General features: G+C 43.9%; 1 protein-coding gene across 6 annotated transcripts; it reads left to right on the top strand.

Moving 5' to 3' along the window:
* Positions 1 to 335: 335 nt before the first annotated feature.
* LOC118393995 (epithelial splicing regulatory protein 2-like) lies at positions 336 to 21,609 on the top strand. Of its 6 annotated transcripts, none has more exons than XM_052513438.1 (17): positions 336 to 506; positions 679 to 831; positions 1,291 to 1,419; positions 7,690 to 7,803; positions 9,198 to 9,312; positions 9,404 to 9,505; positions 9,871 to 9,925; positions 10,467 to 10,577; positions 10,738 to 10,870; positions 11,091 to 11,133; positions 11,698 to 11,990; positions 12,356 to 12,364; positions 12,853 to 13,083; positions 13,271 to 13,469; positions 14,650 to 14,854; positions 15,250 to 15,445; positions 19,988 to 21,609. In XM_052513438.1, the coding sequence occupies exons 2-17, from the start codon at positions 700 to 702 to the stop codon at positions 20,150 to 20,152; spliced, it is 2,232 nt and encodes a 743-aa protein (XP_052369398.1). In that variant the 5' UTR covers positions 336 to 506; positions 679 to 699; the 3' UTR covers positions 20,153 to 21,609. The 6 variants fall into 6 exon arrangements, with proteins under 6 accessions (XP_052369398.1, XP_052369400.1, XP_052369399.1 ...); XM_052513440.1 differs by lacking the exon at positions 12,356 to 12,364 and adding an exon at positions 12,239 to 12,247; XM_052513439.1 differs by lacking the exon at positions 12,356 to 12,364 and adding an exon at positions 12,115 to 12,123.
* Positions 21,610 to 22,575: the final 966 nt, after the last annotated feature.

Genomic DNA, 22,575 nt, shown 5'->3' with positions numbered 1-22,575 from the left:
TGTTTTTCTATACATTGTTGGGAAGGGCGCGTAAGTAAGCATTTCACTGTTAGTCTACAGCTGTTGTTTGCCAAGCATGTGACAAATAACGTTTGATTTGATTTGAATGTAGCCTTTCTTCTGGTGTGCCAAATCGCAATTTCACTGTCGGTGTGATCGAGGCTTTAGGCGCTGTGCAACTTCAAAGATGTGTGAACAGCCGGATTCGTATTTGTTACTACTTCCGCCAAACATGCTAAACCAATCAGGTTAGGTTACATAGGTATTGGTGCGTTATGTCCCGCCCTCACCTTTGCCAAGCAGCCAATAGGCCAACTCCCTTGGGAGCTTGACTGAAAGTTAGCCGCTGAATCAGACACAGGTAACTCAGAAAAATAGCGAGGCAGAATTTTTTTTTCTGGGCTTGTCATGGAGTTTGCGTAAAAGAAAACAGGGATTTTTTCCCCAATTTTCTTTACCAGTTAAACCAGTATCTCTGGATAGAAAACGCTCAAGTACTTGATCAGGTAGAGTCTTTGGTCGAAATATCTTTCGTGTCCTCTTGAAAGTAATCTTTCTTTCCCCCTATTGGTTTACTTGACTTCAATTGAATTTCCAGACCTTTTGTTTGCTTCTCTTATCACTGGAAAAAGGTGGATCCTCGTGTTATTTTTATTTCATCTTTGCTTTTAATTGTAGTTTTTACCCTTGTGGTCCCTGATGGCTTCGCACAGTGATACTCTGGTGGTGTTCTTTGGGGCAACAGCTGGTGCAAATGGGGGTAAACTGGGTTCGGATGAGAGGGAAATAATTCTCTTGGTGTGGCAAATTGTGGATCTACATGAGAAAAAGGTACGGACTTTCTCACCCGTTGTAAAGGTTTCTTCTTGACTCTAGTGTTTTTGTGTCTAAGTAGTGGATTCATGTTTTAACTTGACAACTGACATTAATCAACAAAGGTACGCGTTCTGTAATTATTTGTGGGTCACAGTTTTAAAAGTGCGCATGGGCCTCAATTTATCCAACCGATAGGCTCATGGGTGTGTAGCCTACACCTGTCAGATTTAACTTCAGTGAAATGCTTTAAATGTAGGATGAAAGATAGCATACCTTTGGTTATGTCAACGCCTTGACATTGGCAACTGTGCTTTGTTAATTAACTGCTTGTTTGATGGTCTGAGTTCATAAAATTGGCCTGTCATGTTTAGTGTTGACTTGGGAAATTAGTTGCGTTTTCACCTAACTGTACTCTGTAGTTCATTACTAAAATGGGTGGCACATGCCGTGGTGAAACACCGATTCCGTTCACAGGTTGGGAAACTTCAGAGACGTCTTGTGAAGCCTGACTCTTTGGAGTTGACAGACCAGAGTAAAGAGGCGACTGGGCTGTCTGTGGAGGAACTCTACAAGGTTGAACCTCTGGACAAAGTTCTGCAACAGGTGAGACTGATTAGGCTACTGGTGAAGATCCTTTTTTCCCTACTGTGTTATTGACTTGTTAATTGTTTACTCCATGTGTAACTCTGTGTTGTCTGTTCACACTGCTATGCTTCATCTTGGCCAGGTCGCAGTTGCAAATGAGAACTTGTTCTCAACTAGCCTACCTGGTTAAATAAAGGTGAAATAAATAAATAAATCCTGTTCAGGCCCTAAAACATTTTAGGACTCAAATCTGGAGTCTTGTCCTTTGCTTTCCTGAATTCTCAGACATAATATTTTAAAACGGACTCAAAGATGCTGAACAAAGCATTTAATCTCTAATATGATAATGGCTGAACTTTAACTGGCAAAAACAACCATGCATGATAAGACTGACAGCATTCAAATGGTCTGTGTCACCAACCACCTGGAGGGAGGTAACAGGACAAGCTTGATGATGAAGCTTTAGGTAAATGTCAAGGTGTGTTTGATTTTTCTCAACAAATGGAAACCCCTGAAAGGTATCTGACCTTTACAAATGATTCCACTTGGATTGGCTGCTGTTTGGCCTATTAAACTCTTTGACAGGCTGTGAAAAGGTGCATCCAAAATGGTATCCTATTCCCTATAGTGCACTACTTTTGACCAGAGCCCTATGAGAATAGGGTGCCATTTGGGACCGGCTCAGTGTAGTTGCTGGTTTGAGTAGGTTTGCTTGGCTAAGCAGTGACTGCCGTGGGGTTGAGGTAGGGACGAGGAGGCAAGCAGGTCTAGTCTTGTCCCAGACTGATGCGAGCGGCTGACATCTGGAAGACTGAATGTTTACCTGGGAATGCAAAGAAATACCCCTGCTGGGTAGAGAGGACGGAGAGAGAGAGAAAGTGTGGGAGTGACAGAGACCCCTTGCCATAGCCCAGCACCTGTTTTCTCAGGCCAGGTAGTTGTGCGATAAGGCAGTCTGTTCCTGTTTATGATGACCAGGATGTAAAAGTGTTTTCAGGTTCCACCTCCCCTGGTATGTTTTGACAAAAGAAGGGCTTATGTTGCCAAACGTGTTTCTCAACCGCTCTGTCTGCCTGCAGTGTTGAGAGTATTTGTATTGCACTCTGTAGGTAGGTAGTTACACCAAATCCCATCCCCGCCCCCAGCAGTATTTCAATAATTGAAAACTCCATATTACCAGACTCTCCTTGTGATTTAGGGTTACGATTAGAGACGCTGTCTGACTCAATGCTGTGGTCCTCTCCCATGCAACAAGCAGGTTTGTTGAAGTGACCAGTCCTTCCTCAACAACAATGTTTTGCAATATAGCCCCTGAGTTTGACAGTGCTCTTGCTGTTGACACACTATAGATTTAGAGTAGATCCGTACCGCAAGATGCTCTCACTGCTGATTTCTGGTTGCTGAAGTCATCTGTATTTTGAGTTTCGATACCAGCAAGCCGTCCCAATTCATTCGTTTTGAGTCTGTGGACCCTTTAAAGATTAACCAGAACAATCCATCTTACTGGCTTACCTCTGTCTGCTAGGTCACTTTCTCTTGCCATTGGTCGGGTTTAGTTTATTTATTTGTCTATTGATTTAAGCCAGGCAGTCAGTGGCGGAATGGAGATAAAGCTACATGCAGCTAATGTGAGTCATAGGAGAGACTGCCTTTGGGGTTGTAGGTAGGAATAGCTAACTAACATAGCAGAGACCATATCTCAGTGGACCTGTCAATGTCATAAGGCCAGAGTAGCCAAGCCAAGGACGCAGATTTGTTTTCTTTGGTGAAATATTTATTCAGTCTGAGAAAAATGGCAATAGAGATTAGAACTGGGCTGCACCCTTTCCATTTTGGGGGGGGGGGGGGGACTTAAAATACCTACTGTTCCTTGTGGGCTTGTAGCCTGCCTTCCATTCAACATATCAACAAGTTTTCCTCCCTAAGATTAATAAAAATAAAAAGTCAGAATCCTGTTGTAGTTTCTCTAACTGTTCTCAGATCAATGGGTTTGTCTGGAAGACATTTGGGATTTCGACTCATTGAACCCCAGTCAGTCTTAGGCCCTCGCTTATTAGGGCCAGTATTGAGTGTGAAGAGCCTCGGATCAGTGCAGTGATAGTACACAGGCTCTGACTTGCTCTGTGCCACGGACCCCCGGAGCAAAGCGTGTTCAGCTCTCTGTGCTGCTAAGTCTCTCTCATAGGTGGGGCAGCGTCACCCTGTTCCAGGTTGTGAAGGCACTGGGGCAGGTGCACAGCAGAAGCAGATAATGAAAGATAGTGCCAGCAGCAATAAAACACTCCCTCTGTCTTCTCGTTTCCTGCTCTCCAACAGCATTGTACCTTGTAGAGAACAAGCCAGAGGATCCTATACAGAGCCAGCATTGCAATCATCTAATCTCCACAGTCCAGTCATAAAATGACTAAAATTTGGGACAGTGGTGTGACTGTAACAGGCCTAGCCATGAGTACTGCCTGGTACTCTCTACTCCCTTATCGTGAGCCTCATCACCACCCTTGCTCTACTTCTCTTCTTGGGTCCAGCCTCAACACCATGCAAACACACCAGCTATAGCTTATACCACAGGGCAAACACAGATGGGGCCAGGTTCAAGGGTAAAATCCTACCTCATACTCACCCATGGCACAGTGCAGCAGAGAACCTCCAATTGGGGGAAAATGAAACCAATGGTAATCAATGAATGGTTGGCTGGCCAGGTCAGGTATATTACAGTGACCGTCTATGCACGTTCTCATTTGTTGCATGTTGACATTTCCTATTCTGACCGCCTTGCTGCTAGTGTTGGCATATTTATCAATACCTGTTTCCTTTGTTAGGCCTGTCCTGTTGGACATGTTTGCTCTAATAGTATGCTGGTTTGGCAGAGAGGATAGAGTAAAGGGTGTGTCGCTTAGTTCCTTGAAACCATTTGTTTCTATTCCTTATCCTGCTGCTGGTTGTGCAAGGTGAGGCTGCATAGATATGAAAACAGCGGTGAGCTAACAAACACCACACCTCACCCACCATGCATTAGGTTGAACACAACTACCTTCACATCCTGGTCTGTTCCTGCTTGTACGTGTGTGTGGAGAGGGTTCTTGGTAACTAAACAAATGTGATAGATATTTGCATGTCAGTGTCTGAGGTGACAGAAGAATGTTTAATATCCGATGGCTTCTGAGAATGATGCTCTACCCCCCGAAACAGAGGAATAATTTTGAATTCCACAGCGCCTCAACCTGTTTGTGCTGTTTTGTTCCTCTCTTTGTCACATTCTCAACTGTGTCAGTCGAGACTTTCCTTGACTAATATTTGTCCTATTATCTATGGGACTACTTAAATGACTGGGTTCTATACCATAGATGTTACCAGATACATTACCGTATCTGTTGATACCTCTATGACATACAGTGTGTGTCATCTGTCATGGCTCCCAGATGATGACTCATTGACCTCTGGATCCTTGGCAGCCAGTCTTTTCAGAGAAAGCCAGTCAGTTGTCTGACCGGCCCACCTCAGCTAATGAGCTTCCTGTGTGTATCAGTCCTTCCCTAACCCAGATGTTATCACACTATGGTGAAATGTAGCGTACCAGGCCCTGAAGTGGCATGGGTATCCCACAGCTCCACGTGGCAAGACAGACCTGTCCAACAACCCAGCATCCTGGTCCCGGTCACCACGAGGACTCAAACATCTCATCCCTTTTAGGGTGTGATAGGTTCAAGATAGCTGTAGACAATAGATGCAAGGAAGGGTTCAACAAAATTATATTTTTTGTAGTCTCAATACACTGCATATGATGGTATATGGGGCCTAGTGTTGTTTTGTGCAGTGTGATGGTGCTTGTGGCTAACGGCAAGTGTGTTGAAATAAGAGGCCCCCATTAACATAATTATTTCTCTCGAGTTGCGCAAGCGGTCTAAGTCACTCCATGTCAGTGTTAGAGGTGTCACTACAGTCCCTGGTTCGATTCCAGGCTGTATCACATTCGGCCATGATTGGGAGTCCCATAGGGCGGCGCATAATTGGCCCAGCGTCGTCCGGGTTTGGCCGGGGTAGGCCTCCATTGTAAAATAAAAAAAATTGTTAACTGACTTGCCTAGTTAAATAAATCTCCTCGTGTAGATTAGTGAAAGCCAGGCGGGGGGGTCATGGTTAGTAGGGCGAAGACATTTTGAAACTGGGAGGTACCACTTGAACTTGACCAATAGGGACACAGATTTAAGCTTTCCGTTGCAAATCATTTTCCTAGGGTGTGCCCTACTGAACAGCACCCATGGCTCCTCTCTCGGGCAGTTGAGTCGCCAGCTGTTGAGAGATCGTGTATATATCTCCTGGCTCTCTGTGTGAAGAATGCTCTAACAGGCACCAGCAGCAACACACTCTTACTGTCTGGAGGCTGGATGTCGTATTGTGGCCATGTGAAATTAGCCTCACTGACTGACAATTAGTCACTAACGACCATTAGATCTTCTGGACAGATGACATGATAAGTAGTAGCTAAACAAACCACAAATTGGTGAATAGTTTATTAGAAATGGAAAGAGTATTCGAGAGAGGTGTTGCCTATTTGATGTGGGTTAAATTGAGCCATTTCTTACTTTCAGTATCAGTCTGTCGAGGGAACTCTAGTTTTCTTTCTAACAAAGATATCTACATATATTTCAGAATGTTTATCAGAATTCATAAAAACATTCGTTTTGAGAACACAACTTGTCTAAAAAGTGGTTCCTTGGCACAACTTAAATTGAGCCATGGAACAGGGTATGTTAAGCCACCTGAAACATTTTTGTACTGAATGAATTATTACCGCTACCTTTTAAAAGCCATGCCCATCTTTCTTTCCAAAACACAATTCAACACAATCAAAATAGCTTTATTGTCTTTTAACACAGGCTTAACACCTAACAAACACTTGAGCCCATAGACTGGAGCTCTCTGTTAAGGGTGTCAGTTATTTATTTTACTGTCGCAGCTGACGTGTATATACTGTTGCTTCGTCAGTGTACATAGACACACATGCTTTATTAAAGGTCACTGGAATATCATTTGTGAAAAGAATAATTGCCTAAGCCAGCTGCCTTGCGGTACACCACACTCTACCGAATTTGTTAGAGGCTTCCGTGCTAGGTTTAGGACCTCATATTGAAGCTTATAGAGACCCCAACTGATGTATAGAACAATTGTAAAATGACCTACTGTGGTTTAGACACATGCATAATGAAACCTCTTTACACAATAGATTAATTTGAAAATATATATATTTTTTGGATATAACTTGCTTACCACTTTTTCCATGTGGTTTCTTCCTTCAGACTCCATAAAATGGAGTGGTTTAATGACACGTGTGGTTTCCTAGAAACAAGGGTGGCTCAACTTACCCCACTCTCCCCTAATAGACAGGATATGAAAACTAAATCCTCAAAGGAAGCCAGCCTAGCTAGAAATACAATTGGCAGAACTAACTGGCAAATTGGAAAGGTCAGTTTGTTGGTTGAGGTGATGGTGAGATGTTATGTCATACTGTTTAAAAGACACCAGTAAAGTTTACACAACACTGGTAATGGGCCCCATTTAAATGTGATGATTATTACTAAACACAGACCTATTTGAGAGTCCCTGCTGTGGGGCTTGGTAAGTGTTTTATAGGGGCTAGGGATTGGTGGACATTGTTTTATAGGAAGCGACACAGCGGCTGGTTTCTCAGGCTGGGGTTGGTTGTTTTCACCTTTAATGTCTGGTTGTGACTGTTGGTCTAACTGCTAAGTGAAATCCTCCTTGTTCCAGGTGCTGATTAGAACCACAATCCCTGTTGGCTGCTTCCTTGCTATGCAAACACCTTAAAAAACGTATTCACATTTGTCAATCTCAGGACGCATCCCTACCTGTTCTTCCCCCAGAAAACACAAACCTACCTGTTCAGGGAACTTGTTCGTACCAGTAGGTCTAAAGACTTGGCCTATTTAAAGTGTTAAAGGTTAGAAACACTGTTCTAATTCTTATGGGAGAGAACTCCCTGAGCACTATTATTCTAAAACAAACAAGCATAAAAACCTTTGTAGTTAGCAGTTTGCTGCAGCAGAGCATAATTAACCAGTACTGTGTTACTGTTGTTTTTCAGACGTGACATTGGCACTCCCATGTTTGTCTGCTGGTCACAAGTGGTTTACACTGAATCTCTAAAAGACCATAGGGAGCTACTTGGCTGATAACTAAAGTATGACTTTACTTTGTTGGTTTTGTGTGTGTGATTCATTGAATGTTCTCACAATAACTCTCGTATCTTTCTTCATTCTCTCCCTACAGTTCCAGCAGTCCGTCTCAGCGGAGTTGAAGGCTCTGGGCAGAAGCTCCTACATACTGTGTGTCGACGGGCCCCTCATCATACGACAGGCCCTTCACCCTGAGGCCTCCAAGAAGGTATTGAGTGGCCCTTGATTTTCTAACCTACCATTTAGGGGAAATGTAGCCATTTTGATAGAAAATATAATTGCCCTTATTTACTGACCTAGTTAGGGGAATTTCCACTAATACAAAAATAAATGATATTTATATATCTGCATGCACACTACCATTCAAACGTTTGGGGTCACTTAAATTTCATTGTTTTTGAAAGAAAAGCACCTTTTTTTGTCTGGTTAAAATAACATAAAATTGATCAGAAATACAGTTTTACAAGTAATTTGACTTGTAGCTGGAAATGGCTGATTAAAAAAAAAAAATGGAATATCTTCTTAGGTGTACAGAGGCCCATTATCAGTAACCATCATTCCTGTGTTCCAATGGCATGTTGTGTTTGCTAATCCAAGTTTATAATTTTAAAAGGCTAATTGATCATTAGAAAACCCTTTTGCAATTATGTTAGCACAGCTGAAAACTTCTGATTTTAAAGAAGCAATAAAACGGGCCTTTAGACTAGTAGAGTATCTGGAGCATCCGCATTTGTGGGTTCGATGAAAGGCTCAAAGGGCCAGAAACAAAGTACTTTCTTCTGAAACTCATCAGTTTCTTGGCAATTTCTCGCATGGAATAGCCTTCCTTTCTCAGAACAAGAATATACTGAAGATCTCGTACAACACTTTGTACTACTCCCTTCACAGAATAGCACAAATTGGCTCTAACCAGAATAGAAAGGGTGGGAGTTCCTGGTGCACAACTGAGCAAGAGGACAAGTACATTAGTGTCTAGTTTGAAAAACAGGCATTTCCAGCTACAATAGTCATTTACAACGTTAACAATGTCTACACAGCATTTCTGATCAATTTGTTATTTTAATGGACAAAAAAGTGCTTTCAAAAACAAGAGCATTTCTAAGTGACCCCAAACTTTTGAACGGTAGTATGTATGTGTGTATATATAGATATATATATATATATATATATAGATAGATAGATAGATATGTCTCTTGGACTTTGTTCAGGTGAGGAAGGCACAATGCAATAATTCAGTCAAGATGATGAAACTTTGGTATTTTTTTGTAAATATTCTTTACATTTGACCTTTTAGCCACGTGTGTAAGTTGTAATTCCTGGGTCACAGTTAGCAGTATTTCTCCTGTGCTTGTGTTGAGCAGTAACATCATATTCTGCACAGAAATGCTAGCTATCCACACAATCATCCGTAGATGGCGTCATGTCATCTGTTTTCCCTGCTTTATCTCATCCCCTCTTTATGCCACCTATTCCTGGCTCCCTCCTTCATTGCATCACTCCTATTATCCCTACTTTTCATGAGGTCTGTCTACAGAGTACACTACTATTCAGTGAATGTTGAATGGACTAATGACTGACCTACCTGTTGTGTGTCTGTTTCAGAACCTGGTCCTTCCGGAGTGTTTCTACTCCTTTGTGGATGTAAGGAAAGAGTTTCACAAATGTTGTCCCAATGCTGGACAGGTCCAGGACTTAACACTGCACTCTATGCTAGAATGTGAGTCAGATGAAATGTAATTTCAGTCAACACTTTTGATGTTCCTAGTACTTATATAAATGACTGATAAAACATCCTTACATGTGTGTAGATGTGTGCATCCCAGAACTTCCCCTGTCAGAGCAGGTGATGGGGCTGAAGGAGGTGAGGTGTATGGTCCAGCTCTCCCTGCACATCCTGGCTGAGCCATACAGTAAGTCTATACATCTCCTCTTTTGCTATCGCATTTCCCCCCACTCTCTGTCTGTGCCAGTCCCACCTGGCCACCCCACAGCCCTGTCAATCTCTCTATGCTAGGTGGCTAACAGGAATGCTGCTGAAGTTGCAGGCTGGCAGACCAGACCTGTTGAGCATGAAACAACCTGGCAGCGTGGAGCAACACTTACAAAACAACATTTGTTGTATTGTTCAGTCTGAATATAAGTGAAGTTGATTGGCTTCTGTTGGCGGATCCAATGTCAAGCCTAATGTGAAGTTATTTTTTATCAATATGGTCCTTTTGATTGTAAATGTGGATAGAAGTTTGATCTTGTAAATTAGTGTTTTAATCTCTTGCAGACCACAAATTCTCATGCTTTGAAGCTGTGAAGTACAAGCTTGAATCGGGAGCATGGTATGTATATTCTCAGTGCATCGACTTAATGTAACCTCACTCAACCAGGTTGTGTGGCCACGTCTATACTAAACCTGTTTACTGTAGTTGAAGCCTAACCAACCGTCCCTCCCATGTTCAGAGCCAGGCTCGTAGCATTGATTACAGCAACAAGGGAAACCACAAGCGTGTCATTAAACCACTCCAACTTTGCCATTAAGTATTTAACTGGCTATCCAATAGCACCACACAAATCCCACTACGGTGTCCAATACCCATTGCCCTGACAACCCCTGGCATGTGTGTTGCCGTGCTAGAGTAGTGTGAAGTAGACTGTTAAACTGCATAAGTCCCAATTTTTACCATGTCTCTCTCTGACGAAGACAACTTACTGAAACACTTTGGTTTTTAACAATATAGAAGTACTATTCAAGTCCATTTACATTGTCTTGAAGAGTTTCTGAACATGACTTTCTCTGTCTCATACAGCATTGAGTTTAGTGTGTAACTGTTAAACACTGTTCCCCATGTTGACTGTGCCCCCCTGGTTTGTCCCCTGCAGCAGGAAGACCGAGCCAGTGGACAGTGAGACAGTGATCAGAGCCAGGGGGTTGCCATGGCAATCCTCTGACCAGGACATCGCCCGCTTCTTCAAGGGCCTCAACATCGCCAAGTATGTTACCAAAAGATGACTGTGTGCGTCATGTGATTTAAGCCATGGTTCCACTGAGAATTGGCGACTAATAACCACAGGAAGTTGTACGTGCAGCTTCATCTCCATAGAGGGTCAAATTGTTCTGACCTTTCCTCCAACCTCTCCCTGTGTATTTCAGGGGTGGTGTGGCCCTCTGTCTGAACGCCCAGGGCAGGAGGAATGGTGAAGCACTGGTTCGGTTCATCAACCAGGAGCACAGAGACCTGGCCCTGGAGAGACACAAACACCACATGGGCAGCAGATACATTGAGGTCAGCATCTGTATAACACAGCAGCCCCATACATCTAACACAGCCATACTAATGCTGTTGCTTTACTAATGGATCCAATACTGTTACAGCATCAGCTATGCAGCCAATAATGTTACAGAGGAAAAAAGTGTCATGCTTTCCAACTGTAGCACAATGCATGTTGCACTGGTCAGATGAAAGGCCATTTGGAGTTGCTAAAAGTCTCCTCTCATCCTCACAGGTATACAAAGCCACAGGAGAGGAATTTCTCAAGATCGCTGGAGGTCAGATTTCACACTTTTTTCCCCTTCCATTTACTAGAGGGACTCTCCCTGTTCCTCCGCCCTGTACCGCTCCAGTTGCCTGGCTTATCCTGGGGGAATGAAAGGTGCTTTGTGAGCCTCACCCTCACCCCTCAGAGGCTAGTTGGAGGAAGGTAACTTTACCCCTGGCTGACAGTGTCTCACCTCATCCTCCCGGCGGCCAGTGAAAGGCCCAGCTCAGGGCCATACAAAGGGGGCGTGAATAGACAAAGAGCAGAGCTGATACAGGAGAGAGAGCAGGGGGAGAGACTAGTGTCTGTCTGTGGACTCTAGCCAGTCGACTGGAGATCTATAATATCTGTCAAGACTTTGGACTTTCAGCAGATACTGTTTGCCCTAGACTCTGACTCATTGCTCTTGTTTTAACATCTAGTCTTGTATTTTAAAGTGATGAAATGCGTTTTATTATTTATTAGTGACAATAAGCAACAATAATTTGCATGTTAAAGGGACCAAGTAATTAGCTAAAGGTCTTAATTCTCACTTATAGCGAACTCTGTTTCCTCTCCCTCTGTGTGACTGTAGGCACATCCAACGAGGTGGCCCAGTTCCTGTCCAAGGAGAACCAGGTGATCATCAGGATGAGGGGTCTTCCCTTCACCGCCTCTCCCCAGGACGTGTTGACCTTCCTGGGGGCCGACAGCCCCGTGACGGACGCCAGCGATGGCCTACTCTTCGTAAAGTACCCTGACGGGCGGCCCACAGGCGACGCCTTCGTCCTGTTCTCCTGTGAAGAGTACGCTCTGAACGCCCTGAAGAAACACAAGCAAATCCTGGGCAAGAGATACATTGAGCTGTTCAGAAGCACTGCAGCAGAGGTCCAACAGGTAAAACACATCAGTCACTGTTTATAGGTGTAGTATACAGTCACTATGAGGTAGAGCTGTTCACACAGGTTCAGTGTAGTAGAATGTAGAGCTGTTCAGAAGCACTGCAGCAGAGGCCCAACAGGTAAAACACATCAGTCACTGTTTATAGGTGTAGTAGACAGTCACTATGAGGTAGAGCTGTTCACACAGGTTCAGTGTAGTAGAATGTAGAGCTGTTCAGAAGCACTGCAGCAGAGGCCCAACAGGTAAAACACATCAGTCACTGTTTATAGGTGTAGTAGACAGTCACTATGAGGTAGAGCTGTTCACACAGGTTCAGTGTAGTAGAGCTGTTCAGAAGCACTGCAGCAGAGGCCCAACAGGTATGGCATCTAGGGACTCAATGGGGTTTCTTTACTACTTAACCTACTATCAGAGATGCATCAAGCTATTCCCTTGTACTGCAGGTACAAGGTGCAACAGTTACATTATAGTAGACAGTCACTGTGAGGTAGAGATGCATAAAGCGTTTTAAAGACAGTTAAGGTCCAACAGGCGATGGACCTTAACTACTGGCGATGAACCTCTTTCTCCATATTTAACCAGGTCTCTTATTTTAATTTGTTGTGCAATGGCTATTGTCTTTATAGCGTAAGACATGACTAAAGTTGAAGAACTATACGTGACACAGCATAGAATGCGGTCCCCATGAGTCAGTTGGATGAAGGATGGTGCTTGTGTCGTGACACCAGAGTTGTTTGACTATTAGATCAAAGCCTCCTGTAAATTACAGTCAACATGACTCAACACCACAGAGAAACACAGCAATATAATGAAGTCGGTGCCAACCTTTTGACCTCTGCCCTCTTAGGTCCTGAACCGTTACATGTCCACCCCTCTGATCTCCACGCTGCCCTCCTCTTCCATGGTCCCCATGCCGGTCTTGGCCACGCCCCCCTACCTGGCGACTGGCAGCACGCGGGACTGTGTCCGTTTGCGAGGTCTACCCTACACCGCTGCTATAGAGGATATACTGGAGTTCATGGGAGAACACACTATTGATATTAAACCACATGGAGTTCATATGGTGCTCAACCAACAGGTACTGGTTGGTACACACACACCATGGTACTTTCCCCCGTCTTATAGTAAATACTTAGTGTAGATGAAGTGATGGGTACAAGCCGAGGATTCGGAAGCATCTCTCCACTATTGAGATGTGACCAAAGTTCCCACCCTAACCCTTCCATCAGAGCATCACTCATCTCTAACCTCCCTCTCCTCTCCAGGGTCGTCCCTCAGGTGACGCCTTCATTCAGATGAGGTCAGCTGACAGGGCGTTCATGGTGGCCCAGAAGTGCCACAAGAAGATGATGAAGGACCGCTATGTGGAGGTGTTCCAGTGTTCTACTGAGGAGATGAGCTTCGTCCTGATGGGAGGAACACTGAACCGCAGCGGCCTGTCCCCTCCACCCTGCAAACTACCCTGTAAGTCCATAATAGACCTAGCTGGATCACTGCATGTCCCATTGATGTTTCAGAACATATCACGTAAACAGGAGAATATGTAGCAAGGACAACAGGACAAGTAGGGTTCAGAAATGCTTGTTTATTATTAAAACGGACATGTTTCAGTCGGGGTTATGCCTTTTTTAAATGTTTTGTTCAGGGAAGATATTACACAGGCAGGGTTAGCTGTAGTAATTATGCCCTCCATATTATTTGTAACACACCCATTAAAACTCTGAAGGGTTTGTTTGCATACACATGGTTAAAGTGCGTGTGTCTATCTATCCCAGTGTACTTTGTTCTATTAGTGCCCTGTTGCTATAGAGATTAGATTCCTGCTTATCATATCACTAGAAGGCAGTGCACACTCTTGGTGTGGCTATTGGCTGTTGTGAATTCTGATGGACACACTTTGAGAGCAGTTGCTCAAATGACTGTTTCTGTTTGCTGTTGACTTTTTTTCCATTTATTCAACCTCATGTTTGACAATTAATCTCACTGGCTTGACCTGGAGTTATGACAGTCACTCACTCGGGTTGGTGGCAGAGTGTACCTGGGAACGGTCATCCCCACAAGGTCACTCGGTGCCTTCAGCCCAACAAGGTCACTTGAGTTGCCAGATTGGTTTGGGGAGTGTACCTGCAAACCCACCCTCAGCCCACAAGGTCATCTGACTGTGTTTTGTGTCAATGTGGCAACAGACCCATACAGCCTGTTTGTGTGTAAATACACAACTTCCCTCCATCCCTGACTGTGTTTATGTTGTAGGGTTAGGGTAACATCAAGGACAGAACTGGAGCAACTGAGTACAATACTACCTTGAGGCTTTTATGTGTTGAGGCTTTTAACAGTCTTATCAATCATATGTAAAACTAGAGTTTTTCCTAGGGACCATGCTTCTGCATTGCTTGCTCTTTGGGGTTTTAGGCTGGGTTCCTGTATAAGCACCCGGTGACAACTGCTTATGTAAAAAGGGCTTTATAAATACATTGGATTGATGTTGTATGCCGCTGGGAGCTGTGTGATGGTTCAGCGTGATGTTTGATGTGCAGGCTTAGGCATGATGGTGTAGTAATATTGAGGTTGTTATGATAAGGATCCAATGTTCCTGTGTGGTTGTATCTGAGATTCTGAACTTCGCTCTCTGTCCTCTCCCCAGGTCTGGCTCCTCCAGCCTATGCTGCGTTCCCTTCTCCTGCCATGCTCTCTGAGGCTGCTCTGTACCAGCCCCCCCTACTGGCCACCCCCAGAACACCCCAGCCCCCACACAGCCCCCACCCCACCCTGGCCTACTACCCACCACAGCACCACCCTGCACAGCTCTACATGAACATGAACATGAACTACACTGCGTACTACCCCAGGTTAGTGTGAACTACACTGTGTACTACCCCAGGTTAGTGTGAACTACACTGCGTACTACCCCAGGTTAGTGTGAACTACACTGCGTACTACCCCAGGTTAGTGTGAACTACACTGCGTACTACCCCAGGTTAGTGTGAACTACACTGTGTACTACCCCAGGTTAGTGTGAACTACACTGTGTACTACCCCAGGTTAGTGTACAAAAACCACACAACCATTTCCCTCTCGGGTTTTGTCAATATGAACTGTACATCCTCTTTTGTCATGTGTGTTTCATGTATGTATGCAGTTCAACGTGCCATGTTTGGTATTGATTTGACACTGGAACATCTTCTGAATAATGTACACTTGCTTCCAAAGAAAGAAAAATAAATGTGTTTCTCTCTCGCTCTAGTCCCCCAGTCTCTCCCTCCACGATGAGCTACTTTGCGTCTCCTCCAGGGTCAGTAGCGTTAGCGGCCCAGCAGCCCCATGCCCAAGGCCACGTTGCCTCTCCCATGATGCCCCAGCACGGCGCTCTAGTTAGGATGCAGGGTCTGCCCTACAACGCCGGGGTCAAAGACATCCTCAGCTTCTTCCAGGGATACCAGGTCAGAACCTCCAATATGACCCCCACTACTAACCTCTCCTTCTCCCTCCATAGTCCCCCCTCCCTCTACCCCAGTCTCCGTAGTTCCAGTCTCCCCAGCCCCCGTCTCAAACTCCATTGCAGTTTAATGTGTCTTGGTTGATTTTCTTCGACACTCTTTTGTGTATTGTCCCTTTCATATACAAAGATCCCACAATTTTATCATGGCAGCTTTTTTGTGGGGGTAAAAAAACATGGCACATTAAAAGCCACCTAAGACCTAGTCATGATTCCTGCATGTTCACAGATGCTGTAACCAAAATACAGGTATTGGGTCTGTGTGATTGGTTCTCTGCTTTTATTCAGGTAAATTCATGAACACTTCCATTGTTTTAACACCTCCCTAATTTGAAATGCAAACAGCCCCCATGGTTTAACAACATCCCTGCCAGTTATTCACTGACATGTATAAAAGGAGTATACCTGCAAATGAGTTGGAAATAAGGGGCTGTTTGAAAGGGGCTCATATAAACATTGCCTTGTGGTATGTTACCTGTAAAAATACATCTTCTGTCTGATGTTTGTGCCTGTGTGACAGACTAGCAAAGCAGGATGTTCTGCTAGTTTTACAGAGTTTAGGAGCTGTTGGTTAGAGTCCTGCATCTGGTCAGCTCCCTGCAGTTGACTTGCAAAAAAAATCAGCTAGCTGGTGCAATGAAAAAGTTATTTCAACCCACGGGTCGGCTCTCGGTTCAGAACAATTATTTTGCAGGTCGGAAGCATTTTAAATCAAGATAATATATTTTTTTACAAACCCTGGAGCTTATTGTGTTGCGAATTCCATTCTGTGAGCGGTGAGGCAGACATGTAGGCTACCAGCCATGCACGCAGTGGATCAGGGAACTGTCCATTGTGTGGTGCTGAACCTTGTGTTTTATCCCCCCACGTGAATACCTTGCCAAGTGTACTTTCCCTGGCTAGCCTAGCTCACGTGAAAAAGGCTAACGTAGGCCTAACCGGAGAAATAAAAAGGTTATGAAATACACCATAGTGGAAACAGGTGTTGCGTGAGTCATTGTGGACCAGGACAACAACCCGGTAGATGGAGTGGCTATGCAGACAGCAAAACTTGCAAGCAGGTATTTGTTTAAGGTGGGCCAATTCAGTTTAATATCAGTTAATTCAGGCTTTCGTTCATTTGGACCATACGCAGGCCATATGAAGTTTAAACCGGTGTGCTGGTTAAAGTTTGAGTAGGCTATAGCCTATAAATGTATTATTGCAGCCTATATTTGATTCTTGGAATTGTTTAAATTTCAATTCAACTATTTGATTATCTAAAAAATATTGAATGTAAAGGTTTTGTAAGCTGTAGGTAATTCTATGCAGGTGGATCAGGTTGAGGAGAACAATCTTTCGTCAGATGGGGCTCTGAATTGGTTTCCCGTGTAGGACTCTACTGTCGGTACATTGTATGGCTTGTGTTACATCAAATGTTGTTGGTCGCGTACACAATTTGCAGATGTTATCACGGGTGCAGTGAAATACCTGGACAAACTGTCTAAACCCTTATTCATTAATAGCATATTTGTATAATTCCCCAACTTCATGACAAAACCAGCTTTATGTTTAACTACAAGCCTGTAGGCAAACCCATCATTCAGAATTGAACAGTCAGTGTGCTCATATATTAGCAACCAGAATGCTTTACTGCAACACAAACCATGATTCAGCACTGCAGCATATTCAATAAGGGACGTGTGCACTTGTGCTCTCCCCTTTTCTTGCTTCTCCCTCATTGGCTGACTGGCTGAGTAGGCGGAGTGAGTCTACAGAGGAGGTATGAACTGAACTCTCACAGTACTGTGACTGGTTGGGCAGGTGTATTAGGTGTTCTAGCCTGAGGATGCAGGGATGGGACTGAGGTGTTTTGGGTCTCTTTGTCCTCTTGAAGGTTTGTTTAGAAAAGTTTCTGCTGGTTTTTAATGTTGTGTGTGTGTGTGTGTGTGTTTTCCTCGGGGTAACTCTAAGCTCCCAGCATGTGAGAACACCTGACCAGTTACTGTAGGGCTTTACAGTCCTACACACTGTGTGTGTGTATATGCTAAAGAGAGGGTGTTGCTGAGTTCAGTCCTGACTCTTGGCTAAACCACTAAACTCATCCTGACCGGTTGTCCCCTGGTTTCTGCTATCTGGATCAATTAGAAACGTGTTGTGCTGTCTGACTGAGCACTCCGTTTGGGTGAGGAACTGTTCTGAGTGGTGGATTGGTGTCTTACATTACACTCGTAGTGAATGCATGTACAGTTGAAGTCAGAAGTTTACATACACTTAGGTTGGAGTCATTAAATCTTGTTTTCAACCACTCCACAAGTTTCTTGTTAACAAACTGTAGTTTTGGCAAGTCGGTTAGGACATCCACTTTGCATGACACAAGTAATTTTTCCAACCATTGTTTACAGACAGATTATTTAACTTATAATTCACCATCACAATTCCAGTGGGTCAGAAGTTCACATACACCCAAGTTGACTGTGCCTTTAAACAGCTTGAACAATTCCAGAAAATGTCATGGCATTAGAAGCTTCTGATAGGCTAATTGGAGGTGTACCTGTGGATGTATTTCAAGGCCTACCTTCAAACTCAGTGCCTCTTTGCTTGACATCATGGGAAAATCGAAATAAATCAGCCAAGACCTCAACACAAATTGTAGATCTCTACAAGTCTGATTCATCCTTGGGAGCAATTTCCAAATGCCTGAAGGTACCATGTTCATCTGTACAAACAATAGTACGCAAGTATAAACACTGGGACCACGCAAATCAATCCCAGAACAGCAAAGGACCTTGTGAAGATGCTGGAGGAAACGGGTACAAAAGTATCTATATCCACAATAAAATGAGTCCTATATCGACATAACCTGAAAGGCCGCTCAGCAAGGAAGAAGCCACTGCTCCAAAACCGCCATTAAAAAAGCCAGACTACGGTTTGCAACTGCACATGGGGACAAAGACTGTACTTTTTTGGGAAATATCCTCTGGTCTGATGAAACAAAAATAGAACTGTTTGGCCATAATGACCATCGTTATGTTTGGAGGAAAAAGGGGGAGGCTTGCAAGCTGAAGAACACCATCCCAACCGTGAAGCACAGGGGTGGCAGTATCATGTTGTGGGCGTGCTTTGCTGCAGGAGGGACTGGTGCACTTCACAAAATACATGGCATCATGAGGGAGGAAAATTAGGTGGATATATTGAAGCAACATCTCAAGATATCAGTCAGGAAGGTAAAGCTTGGTCGCAAATGTGTCATCAAAATGGACAGTGACCCCAAGCATACTTCCAAAGTTGTGGTAAAATGGCTTAAGGACAACAAAGTCAAGGTACTGGAGTGGCAATCACAAAGCCCTGACCTCAAGAACATTTGTGGGCAGAACTGAAAAAGCGTGTGTGAGCAAGGAGGCCTACAAACCAGACTCGGTTACACCAGCTCTGTCAGGAGGAATGGGCCAAAATTCACCTATCTTATTGTGGGAAGCTTGTGGAAGGCTACCTGAAGTGTTTCAACCAAGTTAAACAATTTAAAGGCAATGCTACCAAATACTAATTGAGTGTATATAAACTTCTGACCCACTGGGAATGTGATGAAAGAAATAAAAGCTGAAATAATAAATTATTCTCTCCTATTATTTTGACATTTCACATTCTTAAAATAAAGTGATCCTAACTGACCTAAGACGGGGAATTTTTACTAGGATTACATGTCAGGAGTTGTGAAACTGAGTTTAAATGTATTTGGCTAAGGTGTATGTAAACTTCCCACTTCAACTGTATGTATGCATGTCTGTATGTTTGTTCCAATAATAGTTTTTAGGTGGGTTGTTGGACTTGGTGTATCTACATTTAAGTGTGATTGTATTTATGTGGTGTGCATGTATAATGCTCTACTGAGTCCCCCTGTCTGACTGTGAACCTCATTACACTGTAGTACTCTCCTGAAGACTACAGCAGCATGGTTCAGATGAGTCAGGGACAGACCAGGAGTCTGATCCAGCCCAAAGAGTGGCTCTGTCTGTAGGGAGACCAAGGTAAGTTACCAGCCTACCCTGTACCTCACATGGCCCCCGTCTGCCTGCCTGCCAGTCCACCTGCCTAATGTCAAATCAACAGTGTGCTCCAGAGTGACTCTTTCTGTTTCTCCTCTTTTCCTCTCTATCTCTCTCTTCTAGCCCTTGACCTGAGTGTGCTAACCTAGTGGTGTTCTTTCTGAGTTGATTAACACATTGCTATCCTGATCCCACAGACTGATCAGGGGATTGCTTTTGGACTGTAGCTCTTCTAAAGGGAAGCATGCATTAGAAGGAATTGCATTGACCTGTGGTTTCTCGTCTGACTCATCCAACTTTACTGGGTTGATCAGTGCAGGATCTACTCTCCAACTCTTCTGGGTTGTGGCCCCCTGGTGTTGGGATGGTGCTAATGACTGAGCGGTGTGGCTTCTATCCCCTCTGTCTCTCTCTCTCCACGACTCTTCATCTCTCCATCTCCTGTGGTTTGTTGCCTCCAGCTCCAGCCGGACGCCGTCCTCCTGTTGTACAACTTCAGTGGCCAGTGTAGCGGCGAGGCCCTGATCACCTTCCCCAGCGAGGAGTCAGCCAGGCGGGCCGTGGCCGAGCGCGCCAACCACCCCCTGTCTGGTCTCCCCATCCGTCTGCTGGTGTGCTGCGACTGACCTCGACCAGCTGACCGTGACCATGGAGGGAGGAGTCGAGGACCGCAACTGCTGATTGCTTTTCTCCCTCGTCACTTCCTCTCCTTCCACTACTGATACAAACACACATGCGCACACCTCTCCACAAACAATCTGCCGACTCTCCTCCCTCTTAGCCTCCTTCTCAAGCTCCCTCTCAACATTCATACACAGACCGACAGACACCTCTCCCCACAGCACTAGGTTGGTCACATATTTATATTTGATGCACATCCTCCTTCCTGTGTGTCTGGCACAAAGTGCCTTGTGTGAATACTTCCATAACATCCACCGCCGATGCCAATGAAATGTACCACTCAATGTACCACTCACCTAAAGCATGAAACCACTTCTCCCCTTGTTTTAGATAAATGACCACTACAGCCCACTAAGATGTTCATACCTTCAAACAAAATCCCTATTCCCCTGTGTCTGGTTTGTCAGTCTGAAAACACTACTGTATGTGTGCATGTCTGCAAAAACTATGTATGTACTGTATGCATGTTCGTTGTAAATGATGTGCCTTCCAATGCTGGCTGTACAGTGTAATATTAGATAAGAGCCATATAGACTGACTGAAACTACTACTGTACTGGATAGAAGGGAAATCAGACGCTCGTTCCACTACTCCCTTTTCTAAAACTAGAAAAGACAAGGCCACTATGTACAGTAGTGAGAGCCACAGTAACATGCTGGATGCTGAGCTTAATGACAGCTACTTGTGTAACAGTGTTTGTTTCTGCTGTGAAAGCATTTGTATGGCATGCAATTCTATTTAGAATAATATGTCCAAGCACTCTTTGTTGTCTTTGTTACAATCCGAGTAGGCTAAGGCTCAATTAGCCGAAGTCTCATTTAGTTCTGTAGTGTACGAGCATGACAAATAATGATTCTTTGTTCAATCCAAAACAACTCTTCCTAAAATTTAGATTTATTTAAATGTGAAAAGAGTTGGCGGTTGGTCTGCATGATCTTTAAGCAATATCCTTAAAGAGAGTAGATCTCTGCCATCTGTTTTCTTCCAGACTATATTTTATAGAAAACCCTTGTTTTTGGACCGACGAACGGTAGAAATAAATATATATATATATATTACTAAAAAAATGGCGAATGAGTTGTTCCTGTGACTGGGCTGATGAGAACACTAGTGTCTGGTTTCTCATCTTCGCTGTGCCTATATTACCCAGAGTGCAATAGCAGGCCCCTCTGTGGCTTGGCTGACCTCTGGTGGCAGATAGAAAATATTTTGTTTCTTTTTAAGCAAGTTTGAGACTTGACTTGTATGAATTTAACTACTGTATGTGTATATAACTGTTTGAATAAATACATGGAACTTTATTGCCCCAGTGTTTAAATTGCAAAATTTGTTCTGAACTGTATCAATTAAATTCTATTGAAGTCTGATATTTTAGATGAGGCCAATAAACAGTAGTCTGTGATATTGTGGATGGTGTGCTTATTGACAACTAGTAACTTTGTTTTGCTGTGAAAACCTTTTTTGAGTGTATATGGCATAATGCGCCAATGAAACATTTTTACACTGGATTGAATTAGACAACTAGTGGTGCAAAAGATGACTCTGCTTGTTAATGGCACACACGTTCATAAAGGTATTCTAGTAATCCCTATTCGTAGGCTGATCCAGTCTATTCCACATGTATATGCCAGTGTAGGTCTGGATGACTCCAATGAAATGAGGCCCTGCATAAAGTGATTTGTCTATCAGTGATAAGGTGATCTCTTCAGGATCATCACCATCATTCCTCCCACACCAATTTATTAACACTGAACAAAAATATAAGTTTCATGAGCTGAAATAAAAGATCAGACATTTTCCATGTGCACATATGTTTACATCCTCATTTGTGAGCATTTCTCCTTTGCCAAGATAATCCATCCACCTGACCGGTTGTGTGGCATATCAAGAAGCATGATCCTTACACAGGTGCACCTTGTACTGGGGACAAAAGGCAACTAAAATGTCCACGACACAATGGTGTTGATGTCTCAATTTTGAGGGAGTGTGCAATTGACATGCTGACTGCAGGAATGTTAATTTCTCTACCATAAGCCACCAACGTCATTTTAGATCATTTGGTAGTACGTCCAACAGGCCTCACAACCACAGATCATGTGTAACAAGCCAGCCCAGGACCTCCACCCCCAGCTACTTCACCTACGGGATCATCTTAGACCATCCACCCAGACCGCTGATAAACTGGATTTGCACAACTGAAGAATTTCTGCATAAACTATCAGAAACTGTCTCAGTGAAACTCATCTGAGTGCTTTTCGTCCTCACCAGGGTCTTGACCTGACTGCAGTTTGGCGTCATAACCAACTTTAGTGTGCAAATGCTCACCATCGATGGCCACTGGCATGCTGAAGAAGTGTGCTCTTCACAG

The sequence above is a fragment of the Oncorhynchus keta genome, unplaced genomic scaffold (genome assembly GCF_023373465.1).
Source record: "Oncorhynchus keta strain PuntledgeMale-10-30-2019 unplaced genomic scaffold, Oket_V2 Un_scaffold_1109_pilon_pilon, whole genome shotgun sequence".
Classification (NCBI taxonomy): domain Eukaryota; kingdom Metazoa; phylum Chordata; class Actinopteri; order Salmoniformes; family Salmonidae; genus Oncorhynchus; species Oncorhynchus keta.
This window is presented reverse-complemented; position numbering and strand designations above follow the sequence as displayed.